General features: G+C 45.1%; 1 protein-coding gene across 13 annotated transcripts in view; it reads right to left on the bottom strand.

Moving 5' to 3' along the window:
• LOC147615222 (putative peptide/nitrate transporter At3g43790) overlaps positions 1–23,576 on the bottom strand; it is a 36,112-nt gene extending 12,536 nt beyond the window's left edge. For 6 of the 13 annotated variants that reach the window (XR_015262778.1, XR_015262779.1, XM_086779263.1 and 3 more), the window contains exons 1-7: positions 23,198–23,576; positions 21,739–21,779; positions 21,480–21,540; positions 19,351–19,453; positions 19,078–19,180; positions 5,699–5,752; positions 5,551–5,613 (exon numbers count right to left, since the gene is read on the bottom strand). Coding sequence is in view for 11 of the 13 variants with exons in the window: in XM_086779263.1 (XP_086635389.1) it covers positions 5,551–5,613; positions 5,699–5,752; positions 19,078–19,180; positions 19,351–19,453; positions 21,480–21,540; positions 21,739–21,779; positions 23,198–23,369 (597 nt within the window). In the remaining 2 variants the exon portion in view is untranslated. Of the gene's footprint in view, positions 1–5,550; positions 5,614–5,698; positions 5,753–13,999; positions 14,066–19,077; positions 19,181–19,350; positions 19,454–21,479; positions 21,541–21,738; positions 22,955–23,197 lie in introns of those variants that run through there. The other 7 variants (XM_086779261.1, XM_086779260.1, XM_086779259.1 and 4 more) reach the window with 7 other exon arrangements.
• Positions 23,577–26,897: the final 3,321 nt, after the last annotated feature.

The following is a 26,897-nucleotide window of genomic DNA, read 5'->3' on the forward strand; positions in this document are numbered from 1 at the left end:
CCATATCTTTTTGTACAATGTTGCTTGGCCTTTGGACTGGTGACCATCAAGTGGCCATGTTGTCACTGCCGAGAGGAGCATGGTGTTCATCAAGTGAGCACAAGAGACAAGTGGTGCATCGTTGTAGTGTCAGTGCAAGTGGTGCAAGTGGTGTGCTGGCCTAGGTGTCAATGAAATGAGCTGGACCGCCGGTCCAAGGTGGCTGGCACTTTTGTCCAGTCCAAAAGTGATGAGCTGGACCGGTCCAAGGAGGCTGGCACTTTTGTCCAGTTCAAGGTGGCCACAGGAGTGGGCAGCCAAGGTGGCTACACCCGAGAATCTCCTTTCCCAGATGCTACTCCTGATCCCTTTTGGGATGTGCTACCCTTCAGCAGGCTTCCGTACACCTTGGATCTTCCGCATGCCGCACGTGCCCGACGTCTAGTGTGCAACTTCGACAATGTCCCTCGAGGCAAGCATCTACTTTGAGTACCTCACGGATTATTTCATCCTACTATCAGAGGAATTGTCCCGATTACATGGAGAGTTGCGCCGTGCCAACCATACCATCCAGCAACTACGCTCTTAGGAAGTGACCTGGCTTCAGGAGGAGATGACACAGGCTACTACTACTATAACGCAACTTCGTGCCCGAAGTTGCTACTCTCAGATCTTCTCTTACCACATCCTAGCATCATGCTGCCACGCTGGAGGTGGAGCTTCAATCTACTAGGTCACACCTGGCTACGATGGATATGGATCTTGCACAGCTTTCCTCTCTTAGGGAGAAGGCCGCTCAGTTTCAGGCCGTGCGACAGACTCTGCAGTTCGCTTGTGGGGGCCTCGTTGTCGGTCCCAGCCAGAGTCAGAGTGCAGCTACAGGGCAAGATGGCTGTACCGCTCCTCCTCACACCTCAAACCTCTAGTTCACTTTTGGTTACTGTTACATTCGAAGTATAGTATGTACGATTTTATTTCATTTCATTGTATATATCACTGAACATGTTGATCAAATTATCTCTATTGTAATCTCTATTTTAAACTCATAAATATCACCCAATGTCTTCACAGCCTCTCCATCCTCTACATTGGCTTTTCTCTGCCATTCACCGAGGACAGTGAATCGATTAGTCGTGGGCGCTCTGTAGCCACCCTGACTGCCCACTCCAACGGCCACCTTGGTCCTTCACTTTTGGACCAGACAAAAAAGCCAACTACCTTGGACCGGTCCAGCTCATTGCATTGACACCTAGACCAGCGCACCACTTGCACTCACACTACAATGATGCACCACTTGTCTCTTATGCTCACTTGATGAACACCACGCTACTCAGCAGTGACAGCAAGGCCACTTGATGGTCACCCTTGGACTAGTCCAAAGGCCAAGTGACATTGTACAAAAGGATATGGGATTGTGTGACGGGGATCATTCTAGCAATACTAGTCTCATCTATTTTCGTGTTCTGGTGTTCTCTCCACTCTCACTGCTCTTGCGCATCTGCATGCTCTTGCTCATCTATGTTCTTGTTCATTTGTGTCTTGCTCATGTGTGTGTTCTCTGTGCTAGCGATCTATGCGTGTGACCCTTAGCTCACATCTCTCCTACCTTGTGACAACTCCTAAGGGCATAATGTCCTAGAGGGGACCCTGTGTTCACTGGAGATGTGTAGTTTTGCCAAAAAAGTAGAAACCGGAAGTATTTCCACAAGGCATCTCCATAAGAATAGACACTGTTTAAGAGGCAGCTTACAACCCCAAATCGTTCGAAGTCTTTGTTTCCACCTGTAGTAGCCACCATGGCTGCCCACTCCTGTGGCCACCTTGGTCCTTCACTTAATGTCTTCTTAATTCTTGCATTAATGTTGATGTTATTTTTAGTAGATATGGAATTTGGTTGATTTTCTTGCTTGAATGTTGGGATTGTTCTAGGCTGTGAATGAATGCTGAAAATGATTGTATGAATGCGTTTTACCTTCACCGGAAGGACTGTAGCAAAACGATGTGTGTATGAATGATGAAAACTGTGTAGATGCTGAAAACGCAAGGTGTTGTATCGGCTAATTGCTGATTGATGCTGCGTTTTGTTGATGATATGCTGAATGCTCAAGCATTGATGCTCTCCGTCTAAATTTGCACTCCACTTCAAAGATGTGAGGTTACTTGGGAGAGGTTTCTTCCAAATGGATTTTCGATGTTTCAGAGGTGCTGAAGGGCAATCCATTCCCATTGGGCCCAAGGAAGATATCTTCCTACCATACACCAGCTATACACCAGCTATTTTGACCCTATTGAAGAAGACCAGAACCACTTCCTCTTACACTCAACTTCCCAAGTCTTACACACGCGTATTGGCCGATGTTGGATACCATCGGGTCAGCTTCTACAGGTACCTCCTATCCCTGCCTTGCCGACCTCTGCCGCCCAAGTGGTCACTGCCTTGATGGACATCCCTAGGGTTATGGTGCTTGCTCTAGACAATGAGCATACTAAGGACAGTGTTGCTTTCAGAACCTAATAGTCCATTGAAGCAACGTATGAAGATTGCAAGTAGACCTAAACCACGGCCGGGTCTGTCACACCAGTACGGGCATTTTGGATTAGTGCAAACGTGCCTCTTATGAGTCATTAGCAATGACCCGATCATTGATTGGATATGAGTCATTAGCATTCTTGGATAAGCTCACTTGAGAGATGCTAACTACTAAAGAAGTGCTAATCAAGCATGCATTCAAGATTAACACTAAGCATTACACTTTCTAGATCAAAAGCTTAACAATAAGCAAGAGACAAGATATCCACAAAGGACCACTTAGTATTTCTCACCAAGAGAGATTACAGAAGCTAGAGCTCTCGCACATGTACCACACAATGTGAGCCTCCCAAATATATAGGCTCATCAAAGGAAGGCACCTAGATCCGCTTGGCCATGTGCCCTCCAACTAGAGGTGCCATGAATGATCCACCTGACCATGATAGCACATAGTAACCATGTTCACATAGTAACCATGTTGATGTGAACCTTTAGACCTTAGCCTATAATTTGTCGAAATCTACCACAAAGGATTCATATGTGACCATACCACACATGTATGTAGATCACATTTTTAATAAATACCCCCTCATTCAGCATTGTGAAAGGCGGGCACAGACACTAGCTAAGCATTTGCTTAAACCACATTTTTACCACGAGAATTGTCTCATGGAATGTGCAGGGCCTCGGGGGTCTTGCCACCCGCAGTAGGAAGCGCCTCGTGAAGGACCAACTCCATGCTGTATGTTACATGTGAAACTATGGATATGCTCTAATTTCGTGATATATGGATGATTCTAGTGATGAGGGTGACGAGGCTCCCTGAATTGTTATTGTAAACTTCTATAACTTCTGTGTAATCATGGCGAGGGGTGAACGGGCACCTTACAAATGGTATCAGAGCTTGGTTCATTTTTCTTCAAGAGGAGACTATAGGAGTTTTTTTGGCTTTGTGATATATGCATGGAGAGAACAATTGTGAGGAACCCTGTGTTCCATGCTTGCACGAAGCACATTCAGATGCATTATCATTATGTCAGGGGAGACTCTCTACAGGAGAGATCAACCTGGTTTATGTGCCTGCACATGACAACATGGCATATTTGTTCATGAAGTCTCTTCTCATGAAGGTTCGAAGCTTTCCGCAAAGCTTTGGGCTTATTGCCTTTTGGGGATTGATCAGCCATATTCTTGTACATGTTCACATCATCACTCCAAGGGGTAAAACAAACAATTCAAAATAAATGCTACAAAAAAGATGGATCAATCACCCCACCTTCCTATGACGACCATCTACATTTCTTGATAAAGTAAAGTATATGCCCAATAAAATTTGGTTCACCATTCTTTTAAGAATATATAGCTACACAAAGGGCACAACAAGGGTGCTGAAAGGCATGTCTCCACATCAAGGCTACTCTAAAGAGAAACCTATGATATCGCATTTGGTAGGCCGGCTAATTTTCTAGATCAAGTTCATAAATTGGTGGAGATAAGTGCAAACTTCAAAGAAAAATTTTGTAGACTGTATGTCATGGTAGTGATGTGAGCTCATCTAGGACCAGGCTGGGAAACTTTTCCCCTCTTTAGGAGGTTTTTTTCCCGACTGTGTAAACACCCACTTATCCATATTTTAGGGTGTACTTATCTTTTGTACTTGGTACACATTTGATTATCAAGAAGTCTATCAAGTTGTGTGCTCTCTTCCCTCTCACCTTCTCTGCATCTCCACAACTGTGTGCGCGCACGCGCGTGCATTGCTGCTGCATCCCTGACCCCAACAGAAGAATCTTACCAGTTTTACCACACTGGTGCCTATCCAATTTGTGCTCCTGCAACAATAGCGCATCCATGGTTCCACCAGTGGATGACAGAAAGAAGCTGGTCCTTCACGAGGTGCTTCCTGTTCCGTCCTGAAGAGTGCAGGGGATAACCATGGAAGAAAGAAGGAAAGAGTGGGCAAAGGGGCAAGACGAAGGAGGACGGGCAGTAGAAGAGGAGGGCAGGCAGCGGGCAGCAGTGGAAAGAAGCATGGGCAGCAGAGGCCGGGCAGCGTAGGCAGCAGAGAATAGAGGCCTGGGAAGCAGAGGCAGGGGCAGAGAGGGCAGCCAGAAGCGGAGAGCGGTGGGTGCAGCTCAGGTACGGGAGCTCTTGCGACCAGTTTAAAAATGAGAGGGTTACTTGCAATGGAACCTCAACCCTACTCTCTGCATATTCAGTTTTCAACATGTGTTCAAGCATCATTCTCCTTCATTAAGGTGCATGTTACATGTGTAGATAGGTCTAAAATACCTAAGGTACTTGGTTATTTGATGATTGTAAATGGATGAGAATATGTGAAAAGTTGGGAGGGATTCCACATGCCATAAGTAATGTAAGTTGAGTGATGTCATGGGTCACATGGACTAGACACATGTTGTGTGCTAGTCACTTGGATTGTGCTAGTCACATGGATTGTGCTTAAGTCACATAAAAAGTACTAGTCACAGGAGTTGTGCTCCATACATGGATCTTGGAGCTTTAAAAAATATATTTGGGCTCTCATTTCAGAAAATTTGATGAATACGTTGATGAGATATTTGTTGTGCTTGTCTTGCTAAGCTCTTTTTTCATTAATCTTAATTATCCAGTTATAATGTTGTGTAATTGTTTTGATCCTCCCTAGCTATTATGATTTTAAGCAATACCTTGGTCTTCGAACAAGCACTGGTGATGTCCTCACAAAGGACAGGCGACAAGGTCATGAGGAAAACTGGAACCATAGGGCACTTGTCTTTGAACAAAACAAGAACCAAAAATTCCCAACACGTGTTCAATGTGTAAGGCCATGCATCCCGTGACTATGCTGTAATAAAGAGCATGCCTTTACAAAAATGGCATCTATATTATCATAAATTGTCTGATTTGCGTGCATCCCTGCAGATGGTATACGTTTTGAACATTCACAATCTCTTGAGCACAATATTACTAGTTAAGTGTTATCCTACTTCTAGTCAACCAGAGATGAAAATGAAGATGAATGTGGAAAGAAACTGTCACACCTGAGCCAAGTACCCTCCAATAGCTGGACCAATGATCAAACCAGCCCCCCACATTGTTCCAACCTATTAAAACAAATGAGAGAATTTATATTAGTTCATCTTGAGACCAAGATGGCCAACAAGGAGAGGGTACGGTAAAGAGCGATACCATTGACAGACCCAATGCTTGATGCTCGTTGCTACAGATCTCAGATGCATAGGCCTGCAAAACCTTCCTTGGTTATTGATCAAAATAAGTTCATAATCTTGAGCGTAACTTTATAATGTTAACCAGTGAAAAAAAAGAAAAACTTCTTCTGAGTGCTCCCTTGCAGCCCTTACCCTCTCCGGCACTACCCACTCAGGAAAGATCGATCGGATGGACGGAACCCTACTGCCCAAGCCATCACAACTGCAGTTGATTGGGAATCTCAATCACCTATCCAAGATTCTGTCCTATTGTTACCCATGCACTGAGGTGCAGTGTGACACTTGCTCATCATCAGTGCTACACTTACATAGAAAATAGTATCTTTTAGGAATATTTGTATGTTGTGACACCATTGTGAGCCCCAATCCGGGACATGTCAGGCACGAGCTACGTAGGTTAGTCGCATTTAGGTCATCTGAGGTTAGATCTGTCACGTGCATCCCGCACTTGGATGCCACGTAGACATTTCCGTACAGAAGGTGCAGGACCTGGGATGGTGAACTGGTCCCATGTGAGCCCAGTCCGGGACGAGTCAGCCAGGGATCCATCTCAGTCGTCCGAGGTCAGGTGTGCATTGTCCTACACATGCGTCCAAGGTCAGGTGTGCACTGTCCTGCACATGAAGCAGTGCCAGTCCGTGCTGTGAGTCTCCCTCTGGAATGATGTCAGATGTTCTGTATATCTGGTTTGCAACTGGATGCCAGGCCTCTGTAGGCATGTAGGTTTGCATGTAGAGATGGGGCCAGCCCATAGGGCTACCCCAGTGTGAGGATTTGCACTTGCACTTGTAGAATGGGCATGGGGGAGGTGTAGAACCACCCCCAAGGGGCCAGGAGGGCCCACAGTGTGCCCACCAGCCATGGCTTGGGCTGGAAGGGCTGTCGGCCAGCCCTAGGGCTGCTGGACAGGCAGCCGACAGGGTTAGAAACCCTACCCAGCCAGTCGGCCAGGTGTGGGGGGCAGTCCCACACCCATGCGCATGGTGCCCAACAGTCAGGATGCTGTCCCAGAATATATGCGCAGGCTGGACAGTATTTGGCATAGTGTGAAAGCATGGAATATAGTGTGAAAACACTTTATGGGAAAAGACACAGTCGTGGGACTTCATGAAGCAGGCCGACTGGATGCTATGAGAAGTATAAATACCCCAGCCCATAATCCATGATCTCATCTCATAATTCACCAAGTGCTCCAAGCAAAGAAGGGCCAGGACAGCCAAGAACATTGCTAAAGCAAAGGGGTGAAGGACTGAAGGTCAAGGGCAGGTTTTCCAGCCAAGAAAAGGTCAAGTACTTTGTATTTGTTTTCAGATTTTACATCATTCTAATAAAGCAAATACACCATCCGTGGTGGGGGCCCTAAAGAGGGTAATTGGGACCCAATACTGTGTCCTCCCCATCTCCCCCTTCTCTCTCTATTTTCTGCACATCGTCTTTCAGTTTGTGCGTTAATTCCGTCGCGAAAAGAGTGCTGATTTCTGAGTTTTGAAGTACCGATCCTTCTCCGAAGCTTCCGCGTATTACAGTGGTATCAGAGCTCACTTCAAGGACAAAGATTCAGCAAAGAAAACCAAAAAAAAATTTCGCTCGTGTGGTTGGTTTTTAGACGCCGGTGGACTACCCCTTTCGGAGTGACTCCTGTCCCTCGAAGGACGGTTGGTTTTTAGCCTCCGGAAGCCTCCGGAAGTCTCCCACACAGATAGTGGATGGTCAGATTGCGTTCCGGAAAGGAACTGCATTTTCCCGTTATGGCAAATTTCGGCGACGAGAGAGAACCAGAACCATGGGACCAGAGTGCACCAGGCAGCCCAGCTAGGGCACCCGGCTTGAGTGTAACAGATATGTTCCAACAGATGATGCGAGCAATCGCAGACCAGACAACCAAGTTGGATGAGCAGAAGGCGCGGATTTTGGCTCTGGAGGAGCGTTCTCGCTCTCCAGCGTCGCGTTTTCCATCTCCTCCTCCCTCTCCTTCCGTATCCCAGTTACCAGATCCTCGTCACAGGGACCCTCTCGCAGGGTCACAGCCGCAGCCAAGCTCCTTGCTTGAGATGCAGATGCGCGCATTGGAGATTCGACAACGCGAAGACGATGCCATGCGACGAGTGGAACACAAGCGTTACCTCAGAGCTTTGGACGCCAGATTGACACCGGCGGCGCCCTCGAATCATTTTCCCGAGAAAATGAATTTCAGTAAGTATAATGGTAAACTCGATCCCACTACTCTGTATTCATGGTTACATCAATTTGAAGCTTACTTTGCCGCAGTTAGGAAATCAGATATTGACAAAGTGATATTAGCCAGTTGGTACTTGGAAGGTGAGGCCATTCCTTGGTGGACTCAATGGGCTCATGCCCACACCAGATCAGGTATGGCAGCTTATGGGTGGGACGAGTTCGTCCATGACCTTAAGCAGCGGTTTTTACCGCCCCACTACCTTGAGCGACTCGAAGACGAGTTCAGGGGTGCGCGTCAGAACGCGCAACCAGTCCTTCAGTTTGCCAATAAAATTTCGACCTTGTGTCTACAATTAGGCTTATCTGATTCGGACAAGAAAGGGCAGTTTTTGTATGGCCTGGACACGCAAATCCAATGGGAGGTGCGTATGTTTAGACCAGCCACCTTTGAGGACGCACTCTCGCTTGCGCAGAGTGCAGAAATGAAACACAATGGTGGCAAGCCCAAGACTTCCCAGCCGGCTTCTCCCAAGGCTAACGCCTCGGGGGGCAAAAGCCAGAACCAGACGGGGTCTTACCCAGGACAGAGCCCGGGAGCCTCTGGCTCCAAGAACTCGAACAATGCGTCTAAGCTTACTCCAGACCAGAAAGCGGAGGCAGGCAAGACAGGTGGCAAGTTGAGTGCTGAGGAGCTTGCTCAGTACAGGAAGGAGGGTAGATGTTACTTTTGTCACACAAAAGGACATACTTCTCGGGATTGTCCGAAGAAGCCTCCAAAGGCCGCCGCCGCCTCCACAGCTTCCGTGGTGAGCACAGCTCCCACACAGACCCCAGCGGCTACCCCTAATTCTTCAACCCCCGGTGCTTCAGTTGGAGCAATTATTAGCCGGGAGCTCGAAGATAAGCAGAAGGGCGCCCATGACCAGGAGTATGAGCGTAACGAATTGCTCAAGTCCTTTGGCTACATAGGTGGCCAGAGAGTCGTTGTCTTGTTTGACAGCGGCAGCACAGAGGATGTGATCACGGAAGAGGCCGCTAGGCGTGCCCGTTTCGAGCTGACTCCGGTGGACAAACAGGTTGAGGGTTTTAGCACAGGTATGACAACGAGCGTCAAGTATGAAGCTCTAGGTGCTAAGTTAGTCATTCAGGGCATAGAGTTTGTGCGTGACTTTATGGTTGCCCCTCTTGTAGGAGCAGACATAATTTTGGGTATCCAGTGGTTTCACAAGTTTCTTCCTGATGTCAAGTGGGACAAGCACACGTTCCAGATTGATCGGAATGTGTCAAACACCCCGGTGACCATTAAGTGTGAGCCAGGTATTCCAAACTTTCCGCTCATAAGCCACTTGCAGGCTAAGCGAGCAGTCAGGAAAGGCGCACAGTGTGCGATGATTTACATCCAGACAGCCCAGACGGTGGCCAGTGCTTCCGAGAAGTACTCGGTTCTCCATGAAAAGTTCCAGAAGATTTTTCTTCGGGACAGTCTCCCTCCCCAGCTTCCCCCGTCCAGACCGGAGGATCACAAGATTGACCTCCTCCCAGGCTCGGAACCCCCGAGCAAGTTTCCGTATCGCCTTTCTAAGGCAATGGAATCGGAGTTGTACCGCCAACTCCAAGAATTGTTGCAAGCTGGCTTCATCCGCCCCAGCGTGTCGCCATTTGCAGCACCGATCTTATTTGTCAAGAAGAAAGATAGGTCTTCTCGGTTGTGTGTCGATTATCGTGCACTCAACAAGTTGACTATCAAGAGCAGATTCCCGATGCCTCGAATTGACTATATTCTCGAGAGGCTGAATGGAGCTAAGGTGTTCTCTAAATTGGATTTAAAGAGTGGGTACCACCAGGTTCGGATTGTTGAGGGGGACATCCCCAAGACAGCTTTCCGTACAGAACGGGCCCACTATGAATTTGTGGTCATGCCATTTGGTTTGACGAACGCCCCAGCTACATTTAACCGCATGATGATGCGTATTTTCCGGGAGTTGATTGGAGTGTGTGTGTTCATGTTTCTGGACGACATACTCATATTTTCAGCTACAGTTGAGCAGCATGACATTGATGTGGAGAAAGTCCTTAAGTTGCTGGAAAGCAACGAGCTCCATGTCAATGAAAAGAAGTCAGAATTTTATCTGTTCCAGGTACATTACTTGGGATATATAATCAGTGCCGAAGGCATTCGACTTGATCCGGCTAAAGTAGCCGAGATTGTTAACTGGGAAGTACCTCAGACTGCTTATGACATTAGATCATTTGTGGGTATATGCCATGCATATTCCACCCACATTGACAAGTTTTCTGATCTCTCGGCAGACCTCACCGATTCGCTAAAGGGAGTGAAAACAAGGAGGCAAAAGATTCGAATGACTCCACGAGCGTTGGAGGCATTCCAGAACCTCAAGGTGGCTTTATCAGAAGCGCCTTGTTTAGCCCTTGCCTCGTGGGACGAACCATTTCAAGTGATCACCGATGCGAGTAACATCGCAATTGGAGGTGTTTTGCAATAGAATGGTCATCCAGTAGCTTACATGTCTCGTAAGTTACTGCCCGCCGAAAAGAACTACTCAGTCTACGATCGTGAACTCCTAGCAGTTATACAGGCCTTGAAACATTGGAAACATTTCCTGTATGGCCGTGACTTTGAGGTCCGCACTGACCATCAGGCATTGCGCTGGATTCAGACGATGCCAAATGCACAGTGGAGTGATCGACAACACCGCTGGAGTCAGATATTCCAGCAGTTTGGTGGCATGATTGAGTACCTTCCAGGAAAGGCCAATCCAGTGGCCGATGCTTTGAGCAGGAAGGGACAAGTATCTGCGATTCAGACCACTAGACTTGACCTTGTTGGTAGTGGACTAGAAGACATGAAGCACACGTACGCGGATTCCGAGCAATTCGGTACTCAGTGGGAACAGGCATTGGATGCCACAGGACCATGCCATTTTCTGATACGCGATGGTTGGCTTTACTACAAAGGCCGACTGTGTGTCATGAAATCATTCCGGGCAGCTCTTCTCCATGATGCCCATGACGCCATTACAGGTGGTCATAGGGGCATGAATTCGACTCTGGAGAAATTAGAACGGCAATACTTTTGGCCAAAGATGAGGCGTGATGTGTTTACATATGTACAACGCTGTGACATTTGTCAAAAGGTGAAAGCTCCTCGTGGAAAGAAGATAGGGTTGTTACAGCCTTTGCCAATTCCTGAGGGTCCTTTCCAAGACATTTCGATGGACTTTGTCACAAATCTGCCTCCCAGTCCGAGTAAGCGTAATACACAGTGTTTAACTATTGTTGACAGATTCAGCAAATTTGTTATGCTTATTCCTTGCAGGGCCAATGTGACCGCCGAGGATGTTGCCCAGCTATTCATTCGGCATTGGTATCCGATTGGTGGGATTCCTAGGACCATAGTGTCAGACCGAGATGCCAAGTTTACCAGTCATTTTTGGAGGGCATTGTTTGATAATTTTGGTACTAAGTTGAATTTTTCCAGTGCATTCCACCCACAGACTGATGGCCAGACAGAGATATACAACCAGTTGGCCTTTGATGTGCTGAAGTGTTATGTCCACGATCAGCAAGGTAAGTGGGAATCGTTTTTGCCTTTAGTTCAAGCTGTTTTGAATGACTCTTTTTCTTCAGCTATTGGCAGGACTCCATATGAGGCAGCGTTTGGAAGGCCTTTCTAGTCGTTGTTAACCAGGACTTCGTCTTCAGTACCGGAGGCGAACAGAGTGACGGAGTCTTACCAGGAGATCCTAGAGTCCGTTAAAGACAGGTTGGCTAAAGCGCAAGAGGCCTACACTCGACAGGCCAATAAAGACCGAAGGGACATGAAGTTTTCGGAAGGAGATTGGGTGTATCTTCGGATTATGAAGCAAAGATTAAAGCAGGTGGGCAAGCGATGCCCAAAGTTGTCTTTCAGGAGCTTCGGACCATTTCCCATCCGGAAAAAGATTAATGAGGTGTCTATGCAGTTAAAGCTACCTCCGAGTTGGACTATGCACGATGTATTTCATGTCAGTTGGTTAAAGCCATATGCAGGTCCACCCCCTTCAGAGGTCAAAGACGAAGCGGAACCAGACATCATTGATGAAGCAGAAGTAATGGTTCCAGAACAGATCCTTCTGCACCGTTTCAAGCATGGCTCAGGCCGAAGACTACGACAGTTTCTCACGAAGTTTCAGGACCGAGGAACTCATGAAGCGGTATGGCTCGACAAAGAATTTTTCGAAGACTATCCTGCATTATTGACGGATTATTTGGAGGCTATGCAGCTTCCGTCAAGTTAAGCAGAAGGGGATGTCACGTGCATCCCGCACTTGGATGCCACGTAGACATTTCTGTACAGAAGGTGCAGGACCTGGGATGGTGAACTGGTCCCATGTGAGCCCAGTCCGGGACGAGTCAGCCAGGGATCCATCTCAGTCGTCCGAGGTCAGGTGTGCATTGTCCTGCACATGCGTCCAAGGTCAGGTGTGCACTGTTCTGCACATGAAGCAGTGCCAGTCCGCGCTGTGAGTCTCCCTCTGGAATGATGTCAGATGTTCTGTATATCTGGTTTGCAACTGGATGCCAGGCCTCTGTAGGCATGTAGGTTTGCATGTAGAGATGGGGCCAGCCCATAGGGCTACCCCAGTGTGAGGATTTGCACTTGCACTTGTAGAATGGGCATGGGGGAGGTGTAGAACCACCCCCAAGGGGCCAGGAGGGCCCACAGTGTGCCCACCAGCCATGGCTTGGGCTGGAAGGGCTGTCGGCCAGCCCTAGGGCTGCTGGACAGGCAGCCGACAGGGTTAGAAACCCTACCCAGCCAGTCGGCCAGGTGTGGGGGGCAGTCCCACACCCATGCGCATGGTGCCCAGCAGTCAGGATGCTGTCCCAGAATATATGCGCAGGTTGGACAGTATTTGGCATAGTGTGAAAGCATGGAATATAGTGTGAAAACACTTTATGGGAAAAGACACAGTCGTGGGACTTCATGAAGCAGGCCGACTGGATGCTATGAGAAGTATAAATACCCCAGCCCATAATCCATGATCTCATCTCATAATTCACCAAGTGCTCCAAGCAAACAAGGGCCAGGACAGCCAAGAACATTGCTAAAGCAAAGGGGTGAAGGATTGAAGGTCAAGGGCAGGTTTTCCAGCCAAGAAAAGGTCAAGTACTTTGTATTTGTTTTCAGATTTTACATCATTCTAATAAAGCAAATACACCATCCGTGGTGGGGGCCCTACAGAGGGTAATTGGGACCCAATACTGTGTCCTCCCCATCTCCCCCTTCTCTCTCTATTTTCTGCACATCGTCTTTCAGTTTGTGCGTTAATTCCGTCGCGAAAAGAGTGCTGATTTCTGAGTTTTGAAGTACCGATCCTTCTCTGAAGCTTCCGCGTATTACAAGATCATGAGAAGTCAGTCCTTTAGGTGCATATTAAAGCATAGGTACATGGGCCAGCCCATGGGGTGGCCATAAGGCATGTTAGATGCCATACTTGTATCATAGGCAGCCCATATCCCTAGTTGGCCAGAGCCCTAAGACAGGCTCAAAACCAATCCGCTAGCATGGGGAAGCAATCGGCTAGCAGCTAGATCGCGAAACAAAGTGATGGCACTGGTCTCCATCAACTCCCCGTACCGGAGTTCTGCTCACCACGTGCCTTCGCTACCCGCCCCTCTTATCCCGCTGCCCTCTGCCCTCCCTGACTGCCCCTGCTTCCTCTCCGCCTCTGCTACCCTTGCTTCTCTGTTGCCCTTGTTTCCTCATGCCTTTGCTGCGCCCCTCCTTCACACCCCCCCCCCCCAGATTCCCTCACCTCCACCTGCCTCTGTTGCCCCTGGCCGCATGCCCGGCCTCCTCTTCTTCCCCTTGTTGAAATAATACACCAAAATATCATGTGACTTTGGGGATACGGGCATCCGATCATTAGGTTTATAGCCAACTTGGTCTGAACACTCTAGGTGTAAACAACCTCTTAGTTGGAGTCAAAAGATAGGGTTTAATGCCTATTAAAGGGTATTGTACTTGGTGGTGCATTCATATCTCATTCTCATTCTCATTCATTCATAATACAATCACCTTGTGTTGTGCCCAACTTGCTCTCTCTTCTTCTTCTTCTTCCTCAACCATGGAGAGATTTCATCCTCCATAGCTTCATGGTTGAACCTGTGATTACCAACATGGCATGAGAGCCGTGCTTCTGAGTGATTCATGCTTAGTCTCTGCTCATCAACACATACCCTAATCTTGATTAGTGAGAAATTACCCATTTTTATCATTTCTCCTCTTCCTTGCAAAAACGCAGCTCTATCCCCTTTCATTGGAGTCTTGATTGCTCCTTAGATACTCAACCATTGATCAAACTATAACTTCAAGCCTCTCCATAGCTCTTAGGCACACTCGTCTCCAACGTCAATTTGAAGGAATCGCCATCGCCAACAGCAGTCCATTAAGACAAATCAGTGTTTTTTGAAGAAAACGTTCCAACGCACAAACGCAGCCAAATCAGCGCAATTAAACTTGGCCCCGGGGGTTTTCGTGGTGTGCGAATCCTCGTGTAGTGTTTGATTTTCAAAACAACACTTGATGCATCTTCTCCCTCGTACATAACTTGAGGATCCGACTATCTAGCCTACCTATACCAGGGATCTCCAAGTGATGTAGAAAGACTCTCATCCTATCAATCAAGTGTACACTACCAGTGTACCTTGCCAAATTTTTTAGGTCTCTCAGCAACCCCGTATGGAATACTGAGTGGACACAAAAGTTGTGAAGTATTGCGGGCATTTGGGATCTTCATTGAGCAGGATTTCTTTTCTTTTTTTAGCATTTGGATTTTTTTTCTCATGGTTGGCGGGGGGGGGGGGGGTGGGGGGGGAGAATAAAAATTAAAAAATTAAAAAGTTAAAGAAAATCGTACCATACGGTACGAATAGGTTCATACCGGTACGAGAAACAACGTTGCTCTCATGCTCCCCCCTCCTACACCTTCCCCCCTCTTTGCTTTCCCGCTCCATGCCCGCCGCCGCCGCTCCTAATCCCTCCCGACACCAACAGTCTAGCTCGACTCGCTATTTGATTCACCAATTCTATAATCCTGTGAAGATGACGATTGCAGCATCACCTCTGGCTGCCTTTCCTCCAGAGTCCCCTATTCTTCTTCTTCTTCTCTGTATCTCTCTCCCCATGGAGCTAGTATAGTGGACTACTTGATGGGATCGCTCTCCTTGATACCGCTCATTTCAAATTTCACTCTCACCCCGCCCCATTGGTGTTGTCATGTGCAAGACATGTGCATGCTCATTCCAAGCGCTAAAATCTCTGATAGGCAGCAAGAAAAGAGACAGGTTTTGGGCATGAGCCATGCGCTTTGGTGTGCAAGAGATCCCCGGATTGGAACAAGATCCTGCCAGCTACATCTACAAAACTGGCTGACGTGATATTCAGGTCGGGTTCAGGATGATGTTGGCCAACAACAGGTCGGCCAGGTGTCATGCACCAAGAAGCGCTATAAAAGGGGCTATACTCATTGTTTAGAGGCATTCCCTCCTCTAGGGAGTTGGATCAATAGATTAGGACTCTATGAGTCAAGACCTCCTTTTGGTGAGGCAGCCTATGGCTGCAAGACTTGTACACCTTTTTGTACATTATGAATATACTGAATACTCAGCTCTCTCTCTCTCTCTCTCTCTCTCTCTCTCTCTCTCTCTATCTTCTATATGCATTTTGCATCAAGCATGTTCCAGGATGGTGTTTAGGGCTGAAAGACTCCCACAGCTTCCGCATGTTACATTGGTATCAGCGCATCAAGCTTAGCAAAGCTAAACACTGATTCAATCCTAGATGAAGGTGCACAGGTACAGGAACGTGCACAGGTACGAGCCCCAAGGAAAGGAACACAAGACATGGAAGAAGTTCCTAGGAGGTTGGTTGGTGGTGTTCCATAACATCCAAGGGGAATGGCAGTCTTGTGAGTTGGGTGCCACTTGTGGCACACCAGGAAAGGCTTTCAAGCAACGGTTCCAAGAGAGGATGATCCTCCAAGGGGTGGAGTGAGAGTGCCAGACTCAATACGAAGACCAAAGAAAGTGTTCAGGAACAAGGCATGGATTCCAACTTCTGTTCTTGGATGACTGTTATTATCCTGTTGTCTATTCACGGAGTCCCAACCCGTCATCCTTACCTTCGTGGCAACCTTTTTCACTAAAAACCATGCCCGATCTCCAAATCCAAACTCTGATGAAGATCTATGCATCTGTTCCATCATGTCTCCTTTCCTTCCATCACCAAGTTTAGCAGAGGGGGATGTCATGTGCAAGACATGTGCATGCTCATTCTAGGAGCTAATCTCTGATAGGCAGCAGGAAAAGACACAGGTTTTGGGTATGAGCCAGGCGCTTTGGTGTGCAGGAGATCCTCGGAATGGAACAAGAGCCTATCGGCTGCAACTACAAAGTTGGCCGACATGATAATCGGGTTGGGTTCAAGATGATGCTAGCGGATAGTAGGTAAGCCGAGTGTCATGCACCAAGAAGAACTATAAAAGGGGCTATGCTCATTGTTTAGAGGCACACTCCTCTAGGGACTCTTATGAGTCAAGACCTCCTTTTGATGAGGCAGCCTATGGCTGCAAGACTTGTACACCTTTTTGTACATTATGAATATACTAAATACTCAGCTATCTCTCTCTCTCTCTTCTCTATCTTCTGTATGTGTTTTGCATCAAGCATGTTCCAAGATGGTGTTTAGGGTTGAAAGAAGACTCCCAGAGCTTCCGCATGTGACAAGTGTGGCAGCTGATCATGCCTACCTAGCCTTCTCCCTCGCATGCCAATACACCACTCATCCACCTACCTTACCACGCCATCACCACCCGAGATACCACTTCACCAAGGAGACCTCCTCGGTCTACTATGATCACATCTTCAGCATCATCTCCGACCTCCACCCACATGTCCGACTTGATGAGCTTGCCACAGCTCGCAACCTCCCTTCACACATCCGCCACAGCCTCTTTTCCACACAATATGGGACTGTTCCAGAGAACAGTTGGTATGATAAGGAATGCCGAAAGACCCGTGCCCGCCGCCAATGGGAGATTGCTCTGGGCTCCACCATTCACCAGTAGGCACAAGTGATCTTCCGGCACCTCACGTGGAGGAAGAAGCGTGCCTATCTAGCCACACTTGAGCAAAAGCTATAAACTGTTTTTGGGATGGGACTGCAAGGAGCCCTGGAGGCTCTTCCAAGATCATCGCACACTGACTCTGATTACCACACTCCACACTTGGCATACCTATGCCTCCTCCCTTTACCACGTCCCCGGACAGCCACCTCTCCCTCACCCACTTGAGCCTCCCCCCCCCCCCCCCCCCCCCACATTCCTCCTCCTTCCACTTGGCCATTGACAGGATGCAAAATGGGAGAGCACAGGATCATGATGGGCTGCTTGCCGAGCATTTCTCCCATGCCAGGGATGTGTTGGCTCCACTTTTGGTTCATATGTTTAACAAGGCAATATGCGAGGGTTTCCCGACAACTGGTCCTCGAATACCATTGTGCCCATTTGAAGGCAGGTGACCCCATGGACCCAAGCAACTACAGGACTATTATGATTGGTCACACTGGCCAAGATTTATGGATCAATCTTGGAGCATGAGCTCAGCATATGGGCCGAGGAGCAAAAACTCAAAGCACTAGGGCAAGCACGTTTTCGGACAATAGATCACATTTTCACATTACGGGGCATCATTGAGGAGGGGGGAGCTCATGGGCGTCACATATATTGTTGCAAGGCTTTTGACACCGGCCAGATTGACGAGGAGAGTCGGAGAGACTGCAGGATATGGGAGTACCAGCAGATATGCTTTGGGGGATCCTCACACTGTACGAGTCTGTCACTGGCAGAGTATGGGCCCCGGGAGGTGACTCAGATGTCTTACACAGCACTATCGGAGTGAAACAGGACCGCCCCCTGTCTCCTACTCTCTTTGGGCTATACATTGATGACATATCTAACTACATAGATAGAGGACCAGGCGCACAGTTGGCAGGAGTCTTGATACCTATCTTATTGTATGCAGATGACATTGTCCCCTGATTCACCAGAGGGGCTGTAAAGGCACTTGGATGCACTACGCGCTTTTTGTGACGATCGGGACCTCACAGTGAACCTTGGAAAGACCAAGGTTATGATCTTTAACACATCCTCACAATGGATAGGCAGATCCGCACCTCAGTTTACATATAGTGGGCAGTTTGTGGCCTCTTATGTATATCTTGGGATCATTTTTGCTGGGCCTCAGTTCTTTATGCAGAAGGCAGCCAGAACCAGATTGATGCGAGAGTATGCAGCTATGGGCTCACTTGAGAGGCATTTCTCACAGATACAGTTTCACGAGCCGAGGACAAAGCTCTCACTGTTTGACACATTAGTCACACCTGCATTATTGTATGGAGCTCCCATTTTACCACATACATCTCTAGATCTCAACCATTGCCGCCATTCAGGTTCCAACAGTCCCATGAACCCCACAGACTCCACCAGATCCGTGGTGGGAGCTCATGAACAGCATAGCAACCCTCTATAGTCACACTGCAGTGAGACTAGGGGGGGCATGGTCACTCCTCCAATTCATCAGGGCAGACATCATCCACTCCTTCAGGGACACGAGGATCGTGTCTCTGAAGGCGTGGAGACCATCCGCTTCATCAGGGCAGACAGCATCCACGCCTTCACAAGGACCACCTACAGGGTGATTCAGCAACAACGTGCAGCCTTCCTACGCACTTGGAAACTGGGTCCTTTTTCACCCGGGCAACAGTAGTATGTTATGGCATTACACACCCCTAGTGTGGCTCTCTCCCCCTCCCCCATGGACATAGTCTCCCTCCAAGAGCAGCCATCCATGAAAAGAGCACACACACCCCCCCACCCGCCCCCGCCCACCACAAACATCTTAGTGTCTACCTCTTCAGAAGGTTGTAAATTTCTTCCCGGCTTTCTTTGAGGAAAAACAGAAGTGGGAAATACAAAGCTTTTCCCCAACCGTTCACTTCAAATTTTGCAGAAAATAATAGCATCACAAACTAACTAGCCACATCGAAACTGATGCAAAAATAATAATAATAAAAGGAGAAAAGAATATAAGAGCATACCTTACTGTCCCAAGCATGCCATTACAAATGCCAAGAAGGAATCGTGATGTCAGTGCCATCCAAAAGTTGGTGCTGAAGCCAAAAAGCGTGTTGAGTACAACTCTGGAATGACAAAAAGAAAGAGAGAGAAAATGAACTAAATCAATGCATTATCGTTATCGTTACAGGATACAAGAAGCCAGCTGCAATGGTTACAAAGCATTCTTTCATCATCATAGATGCATAGATCCTTTCAAGCAATTTGCTTATAGATATAAAGATTCACCATTTACATTGATGCAGTACCAATCAGGATGACAGGCTTACGGCCATATCTATCAGCCACCATACCCCAAGGTGTTGAGGTCATAAAGCGCCCTAGCATCATTGCTGACCCTGCATACACAACCATCAACTCGGCACGTCAAATTTTATCTTTTTTTTCAAGAAAACTCAGGATTTTATTCTCTGGCCCAGATACAGAATATGGAGTCTACACGCATGACTACTTATGCCAATACATCTAAGAAAGTGAAATCAAAAGTGAGTCAGCAATAACAAAGAAAAAGGTGCAATTGAGGAGAGGACATTTGGATGCAAACTGGCAACGCTTCAAGTGACAAGGGGGAGAAATCCTTGAATCAGCACAAGGGAAGCAGGAGCAGCCATTGAAGGGCGGGTGGATAGCTGTAACAGTGGAACCCCACTCAACAATTAGAGACACATCCCAGAGAAGGATTTAGAACCATCTTGTTACATCAGCGAGCAAAAGCCATGCACGCGTCATGAAGCTTGAAAGGGCTATTCTTACCTTGCCAAAGGTCAAGTGTCCAGGTGAGGATGACCTTACACCCCTCCAATTGGTCAGCCTTTGGAAGAGACAACATCATAGAAGCTCTCCGTAAGATTTGAAATACACGAGATACATTCTATTCTCTCAGATGATCTTATTTCTTTCATCCCCAAGGAGAGAATAGGCCTTCGATCTTATCACCCAATGGGAACCCATAACCTTGCTTGAACTGCCTACAAAGTCCTTGCCAAGGCAGTCATCTTGAGGCTCCAACTACCTCTTGCTAGATCTTATACATGAGGCTCCAATTAGTTTTATGCAGGGCAGGGGTATTTTGTTAACAATGTCTTCTCTTTGTGTGGAATGGACTAAGAACGCAATCAGCAATGCCTATTCTACTGCTAGATTTTGAGAAAGTGAAAAGGCAGCTGATCGGGTAGATTGAAAATCCTTGGAAGAAGGCGGTCTCTTGCATTTTGGATTATGTAAGGGGTGAATCAACGAGGTCTCTTAATTATACCAACCACATAACTCACATCTAGGTCCTTTTGCTTCACCTCCAATGAGGGGATCGATTGGCCAATCAATGACATGCCAGAGCTTGATACAGCAATGAGCAACAAAAGCAAGAGCTTTCACATTTCTATGACAAAGAGACAAGGCTAAGGCCATGTGCTACTGCTCGAGAGTAGCTGATGTCGGCATTCTCGATCTCCTCCTCCTTGCCAGGAGATCAAGATGTTCCAGATATGGACATTAGATGGGCTGCAAGGAGCCAGCTCTCATGATGAAGAAGAGTGTCTATGCCAGAACTAGCCTTGCTTTTTATAGATTTCATGGGCTATGTGAGACAGAAATCCTCTTTATCATCTGCATTGGTAACTTTTTCTACAAGTCTCCTTAACTTTATCTTTACAAGATAAAGTTATCTTTACAAGATAAAGTTTTCTTTCAAAAAGATTAGAAGACTGCAAGAGTTACTAATCTTGGATTGTAAGAAGGCTAGATAAAGACCCTTTCTCTACCTAGAGATGGCATCAAGTCCTATTTGTACTACTAACTTATGATTCATTAATACAACCCAGGTGGCTCCCAGTTGGGTGGGTGCGTTCATTTCTCTGTTCCTCTTACCTTCTATGTATATACTGTACAGGCACAGGTCCCTACTCTCTTGAACTGAGGTGTTGTAAGGTGAGTACAGGTACAGCCAGTAGGAAACATTTACAAATGTAGGTATTCTTGACAAAGTGAAGAGAGAAGGAACATCACACATGTAAAGAGAAGAGGTGCTATACACACACAAAAAGAAAATACTCGGTGTTATAAATCTTCAACAAGACACTAGAAATTTAGAAGCCCAATGTACAACCCAGCCCTTCTCTTGTGATAAGAATCTCAAGAAGTTCTACCACCATAACATAGGGTGCTTTTTTTATAGCAATACCTTTTGCTTTGCAATAAACATCTGACTACAAATTTCTGACTTTGTTTTATACAATTGTCGTCTAAAGATTTCCAAGATACTTAAGTGCACTGTATCTACAAACATTTTAGGGATGTGTGAAGGAAAAAGGTAAACCAGGGACACCAATCCTTTCAAAGTATGGAAAACTTGATCAATTTTCACACCTATGTAGCCTGCATATGTAGCAATTTTTGTGTCTGACTTTGCAACTCCAAAGTCTCGGACCTGCAATTAAGGCATATATGAGATTCCTACAGAGAATAGTTTGGTATGAAAAGTAATGACACTGATATTTCTGTTTCATATGTGAACCTCTCAGAAACAATTAATAGCCTATAACTCATCATGAACCAATAAAAGAAAAAATGGTGTCGTAAATGCATGGATACCAAGGGAACTTGCCAAATGAGGGAACAGGCTTACCATGAAGTATATAAATGGGAAAAGTGAAGCAATTGGTAGGGCTGTAAACAATCAATTCAGGAAGAAACACTCAGAAACGTGTGGTAGTTGAACCTTGGACACAAAAAATAAAGCTGAAGACTAAAAACAAAGAAACCTTATCATGCAAAGAATCCCAAAATGAGACAAGTGGCCTCACACTTGACATCACAGCTCTCCACTTGTCATTATACTTTTACTTGCCATTCTAGCTCATGAGAACCCCAAATCTATAAATTGGAGTCCTCTCTCTTCATTTGAGTAGGCTATATTGCTGCACACTAGCCTCGATCATGTTGGCAAGTCTTCTCTATTCTTGGTGGTTCTCTACTCCAAGGTTATGGCTCTCTACCACCGCTGTAGGATACTGCAATGCCAGCTGCTTTCTCTCTCTCTCTCTCTCTCTCTCTCTCTCTCTCTCTCAGGCTATCCATGAAGTATACCGACTATTGGGGACTGTTTTGAAGGCTTCCATCGCAAAGAATACTGAAGGCAAGTGTATTTAATCATTGTATTGTGATTTTCAAGCATTGGGCATTTGTTTTCTTAATTGGTTATATAGGGAAAGCCATTGGACACTTGCTATTGCAATTGCACATGAAATTGAGCCATTGGGCATTTACTATTGCTATGGGGTATTGTATCTTAGTCATATTGGCTTATGGACAGTTTTATGGACCTATGATTCAGCCATATGGGCTAATGGACAGCTTTATGGGCTTATGATTCAGCTGTATGTGTTTATGGACAGCTATGTAGGCTATTCGATAAGTTATGTTGGTCGGTATCCACACAGAATATACATATTCTTGGCATTTTCATGGGGCTTTTTGATGACAGCCTGTGTATATGAATTATTCATGGTTGTATGTGGATAAATGTAGAGTGTGTGCTCCCCAAAGCTTGGACATGATATTTTTCTCCTTTGGTAATAAAATACTTCAAGGTGGGGGGTCGGCACATTTCGGCCTCTTTGTGGTGTCAGATGTGCACATCTCTCTTTTACAATTTTGTGGAATTAAGTGGCATATGTTTAAGATTGTTGCCACTTTAAGCATTTGATTGCAATAATGGTGAAACCCCTTCCACCACCCACTCCAAGTTACAGAAGGCCTTGCTCCAGAAAGCCCAGGAGAAGATTGGGTGCAGTAGGCGAGTTACCACCTTGCTGGAGTTCCAAGAGCTAGCAACCAAATTCCTGCAAAGAAAGCCAGAAACACCAAAAACTAACTAGTGCAATTTTCAAGGCCTTTTAATGGGGGGGGAGGGGGGGCGGGGGGGGGGGGGGGGGGGGGGGCTGATTAACTACTAATTGAGATGCCACAAATAAACTTGGAGCTTGGAGGAGTGCAATGCCCTAAGAGTGCCTTGCAATAACAATACTAAAGAAATTGCAATAATTATTATTATTATTTATTATTTTTTAAAGACAAGCTCTTACAATTGCAGAGGACCGAGAGGGCAACGAAGGAAAGCTCTTTTTTGGGGGGAATGCCTTTAGCAGCAGCCTTGCGGAGCTCCAGGAGGCAGCCAGGGCAGTCGTGGTGCAGGGATGGAGGCAGGAGAAGGGGGGTCTGGACATGGCGCTGGTCATCCGCACAGCACTCCCCCATCCTCTCTCTCGCAAACGTTTTTGTTTTGCTCTGTGTGTGTGTGTGTGTGTGTGTGGTCTGCCTAGTGAAGCGGGGCGATAAAGTTCACTAACAGTTCGCACGTAGCATACTGCATGAGTTTTAAGAAAGACGGAATCGTAGTACTACAGGCTGGCTTTTTGTATATTCGCTTTTGCTTTTGAAAATACTCTACAAAAGAACATGTTCCCTCCATGATCCATCTCTCTCCCTCTTTCTCTCTCTCTCTCTTATAAAGGCATGATCGGTGCACCCAAATTCAAATCTCACCCGTTGGTCATATGTGCCCTCATGTTGCATTCTATCGACATTAATACCTCTCTCTCTCTCACTCCTAGGCTACACACACTCACATGTAAATATATACACATGCTCTCTCTCTCACACACACACACACACATACACACATGTAAATATATAGTATATACAATATTATGTTTTAGATACATATACATATACATAAACACACATAGACATAATTTTAATTAATTTTGATTAAATTTTAATGTGTGGAGATGGGTGGTAAGGTGTGCTCACTCATGTATGTATATATACATATACATACATACATACATTTACACACACATATATATACATATATATGTGTGTGTGTGTGTGTGTGTGTGTGTGTGTGCATATATATGTATGTATATGTAAAGTGTTACTTTTATCATTATTGATTTCTATTCATAATGGTATACATAAAAGAATATTTTTTTATTATAAAAGTGTTACTTTTATCATTATTGATTTTTATGCATAAAGGTATGCATAAAAGAATATTTTTATTATTATAAAAGTGTTACTTTTAGCATTATTGATTTCTATGCATAAAGGTATGCATAAATGAATATTTTTTTATTATAAAAGTGTTACTTTTATCATTATTGATTCTATGCATAAAAGATATATTTTTTATATTAAAAGTGTGATTTTCATCATAAATGATTTTATGCATAAACCTATGCATAAAAGATATTTTTTTATATTAAAAGTGTGATTTTCATCATAAATGATTTTTATGCATAAACCTATGCATAAAAGATATTTTTTTTATTAAAAGTGTGATTTTCATCATAAATGATTTTATGCATAAAAGATATATTTTTTATATTAAAAGTGTGATTTTTCATCATAAATGATTTTATGCATAAACCTATGCATAAAAGATATTTTTTTATATTAAAAGTGTGATTTTCATCATAAATAATTTTTATGCATAAACATATGCAGAAAAGATATTTTTTTATATTAAAAGTGTGATTTTTATCATAAATGATTTTATGCATAAACCTATGCATAAAAGATATTTTTTTATATTAAAAGTGTGATTTTCATCATAAATGATTTTTATGCATAAATGAAATTCTTTCATGATAAAAGAGTGATTTTCAACATAAATGATTTTTATGATGATAAAAGTGTGACTTTCATTAGAATTGGATTTTATGCATAGTAAGATGCATATAGAATCTTTATAATTAAATAAGAGTTCTCCTTAGTCCTCTGTTTAATTTCCACAAAAATTGGAAAAATGAATAAGTAGATAATCTGTGAGAAGAAATGCTACCGTTTCATACTCACTAAGATCGTAATCAGAAAATTCAATTAAACTATCGAAGTCGGAGATCGAGATAAATGATTATTTTATTCCTCCTAAGAAATTCATGTTTTAGAAATCTGTAATATTCGTCGAACAAAATTTAGAAAAAGAGAAATTGAAATAGTACCTTTCGAGAAAGATAGTTTAGGAAGAACCTTTCCAGACCCAAACTCTGATTCAGACTATTGACCAAGACCTAATTCCTTCGTCAATTTCAATCAATGAGACGATGTGCCCAGTTCTGGAAAAATGTACTCAAATCCCCCACCGAATCTGAAACTAAGTTAAGACTTTTGATTTGAGGATCAAGTTAAAAGAATTCGAGAAATTCCGTTGGAATTTCTCAAATCCCCCACCCAATCTGAAACTAAGTTAAGACTTTTGATTTGAGGATCAATGACGATGTGCCCAGTTCTGGAAAAATGTACTCAAATCTCCCATCGAATTTGAAACTAAGTTAAGACTTTTGATCTGAGGATCAAGTTAACAGAATTCGAGAAATTCTGTTAGAATTCAGACGTGGATCTAGAAGTATTGGGATATGGATTTAAGATTTATTCATGGTATTCAAACAAAATCAAAACTGTAAACTTGCATAGAAACCCTGTTTTCTTAAAAGACTGTCTTACGCGAGAATGCTGGAGGGAGCATTTGGCATATATGTTTATCTAAGGGAAGTTCGGTTGTAACAGCTGGCGGGGAGTGTTCGAGGGACAGCTCACGCGGCAAAAACCTGCCCAGGTCTTGACCAGCCTGGGTATGGTGAAAAATGGTGTGCTTCCGGTACGATGGGCAAGGGCCGACGAAGCAGTCCCTGAGTGAAGTACCAGGACACCTAAGGAGGATCCGGGAGGGTTCTGACCAGGCGATGCACGGGCTCGCGGTGCTTAGGACACCCATTCGTATGTCGAGGAAGATATATATATGTATGTTGATGAAATGATTATTGTAATCTGTTATTGGATCTCGTTGCTGACCAGCTGGTCTCAATGGAGAGTCCAGACTGGTACTGTTTTTGTGAAACAAAGGATTGAATGGAAATTTTGAGTTATGAAATCCGTGATCATATCTGTTTCGTCAATGGATTATTTTTATATTAAAGTTTTAAAGAGGAGTGTGTGCGTACCTGTTTTCTAAAGCTAAAGTTAAGAAAAGCATTTCAATTATGGGTGGGTGAGTACTTGTTTAGATCTACCGATTCTAGTGGCAGGGTGGTGGCTAACCCATGGGCCGGATGGGGTTAGGCTGGAATCAGTGGAGCTTTAATAATCAAACTAAAAAAATCTTAGGTTTACGTTAGGATTCGAGTAGTTAGTTAATTCCCTGATAAAATTCTAAATTGAGTGAATCAACGGCTGTGCCTGATCTTGATTAGGAAAAAAGCGTTGAATTTACTCAGATGATCAAATTATATCTGGTTTATTCAGGTGAAGGATAGTGATCTCGTTAGAAAAAAAATCGTTAAGAAAAATTCAAAAAGGTGGAATTGTCCCCGCTTTCCGGGCATTGAAAATTTTCCCGGTTTCGGTTTTCGGAATGACTATGTTAAAACCCTAAGATCTCTCTAGATAATTGTTATGCATAAAACATGCATAAATCAGGCATAAACTCAACCACCCAACCACCCCCGAGCCCAAGGGATGCACACATGAATAATGAATGAAATACATCATACCTCTACCTTGATGTCCCATACCATCAAGAGGTATAACACAATCCAATAGCATATAGCTATAGTGTGAAATGGTAGGTGAGTAGATATGAACCTCTACAAAGAGAGTATAACATAGCCTTGGCCTCATGGAGCCCAAACCTCCAAGCCTCCAAGCTCCCTTGAGTGTGCCCCATGCCCCTATTATATAGGAGGGCCCTCAAGTGACTCTTGACTTTCCATTCCTCATGTGTGA

This window comes from Cibotium barometz, chromosome 40 (genome assembly GCF_041138505.1).
Source record: "Cibotium barometz isolate CiBa-2024 chromosome 40, ASM4113850v1, whole genome shotgun sequence".
In the NCBI taxonomy this organism is placed as follows: domain Eukaryota; kingdom Viridiplantae; phylum Streptophyta; class Polypodiopsida; order Cyatheales; family Cibotiaceae; genus Cibotium; species Cibotium barometz.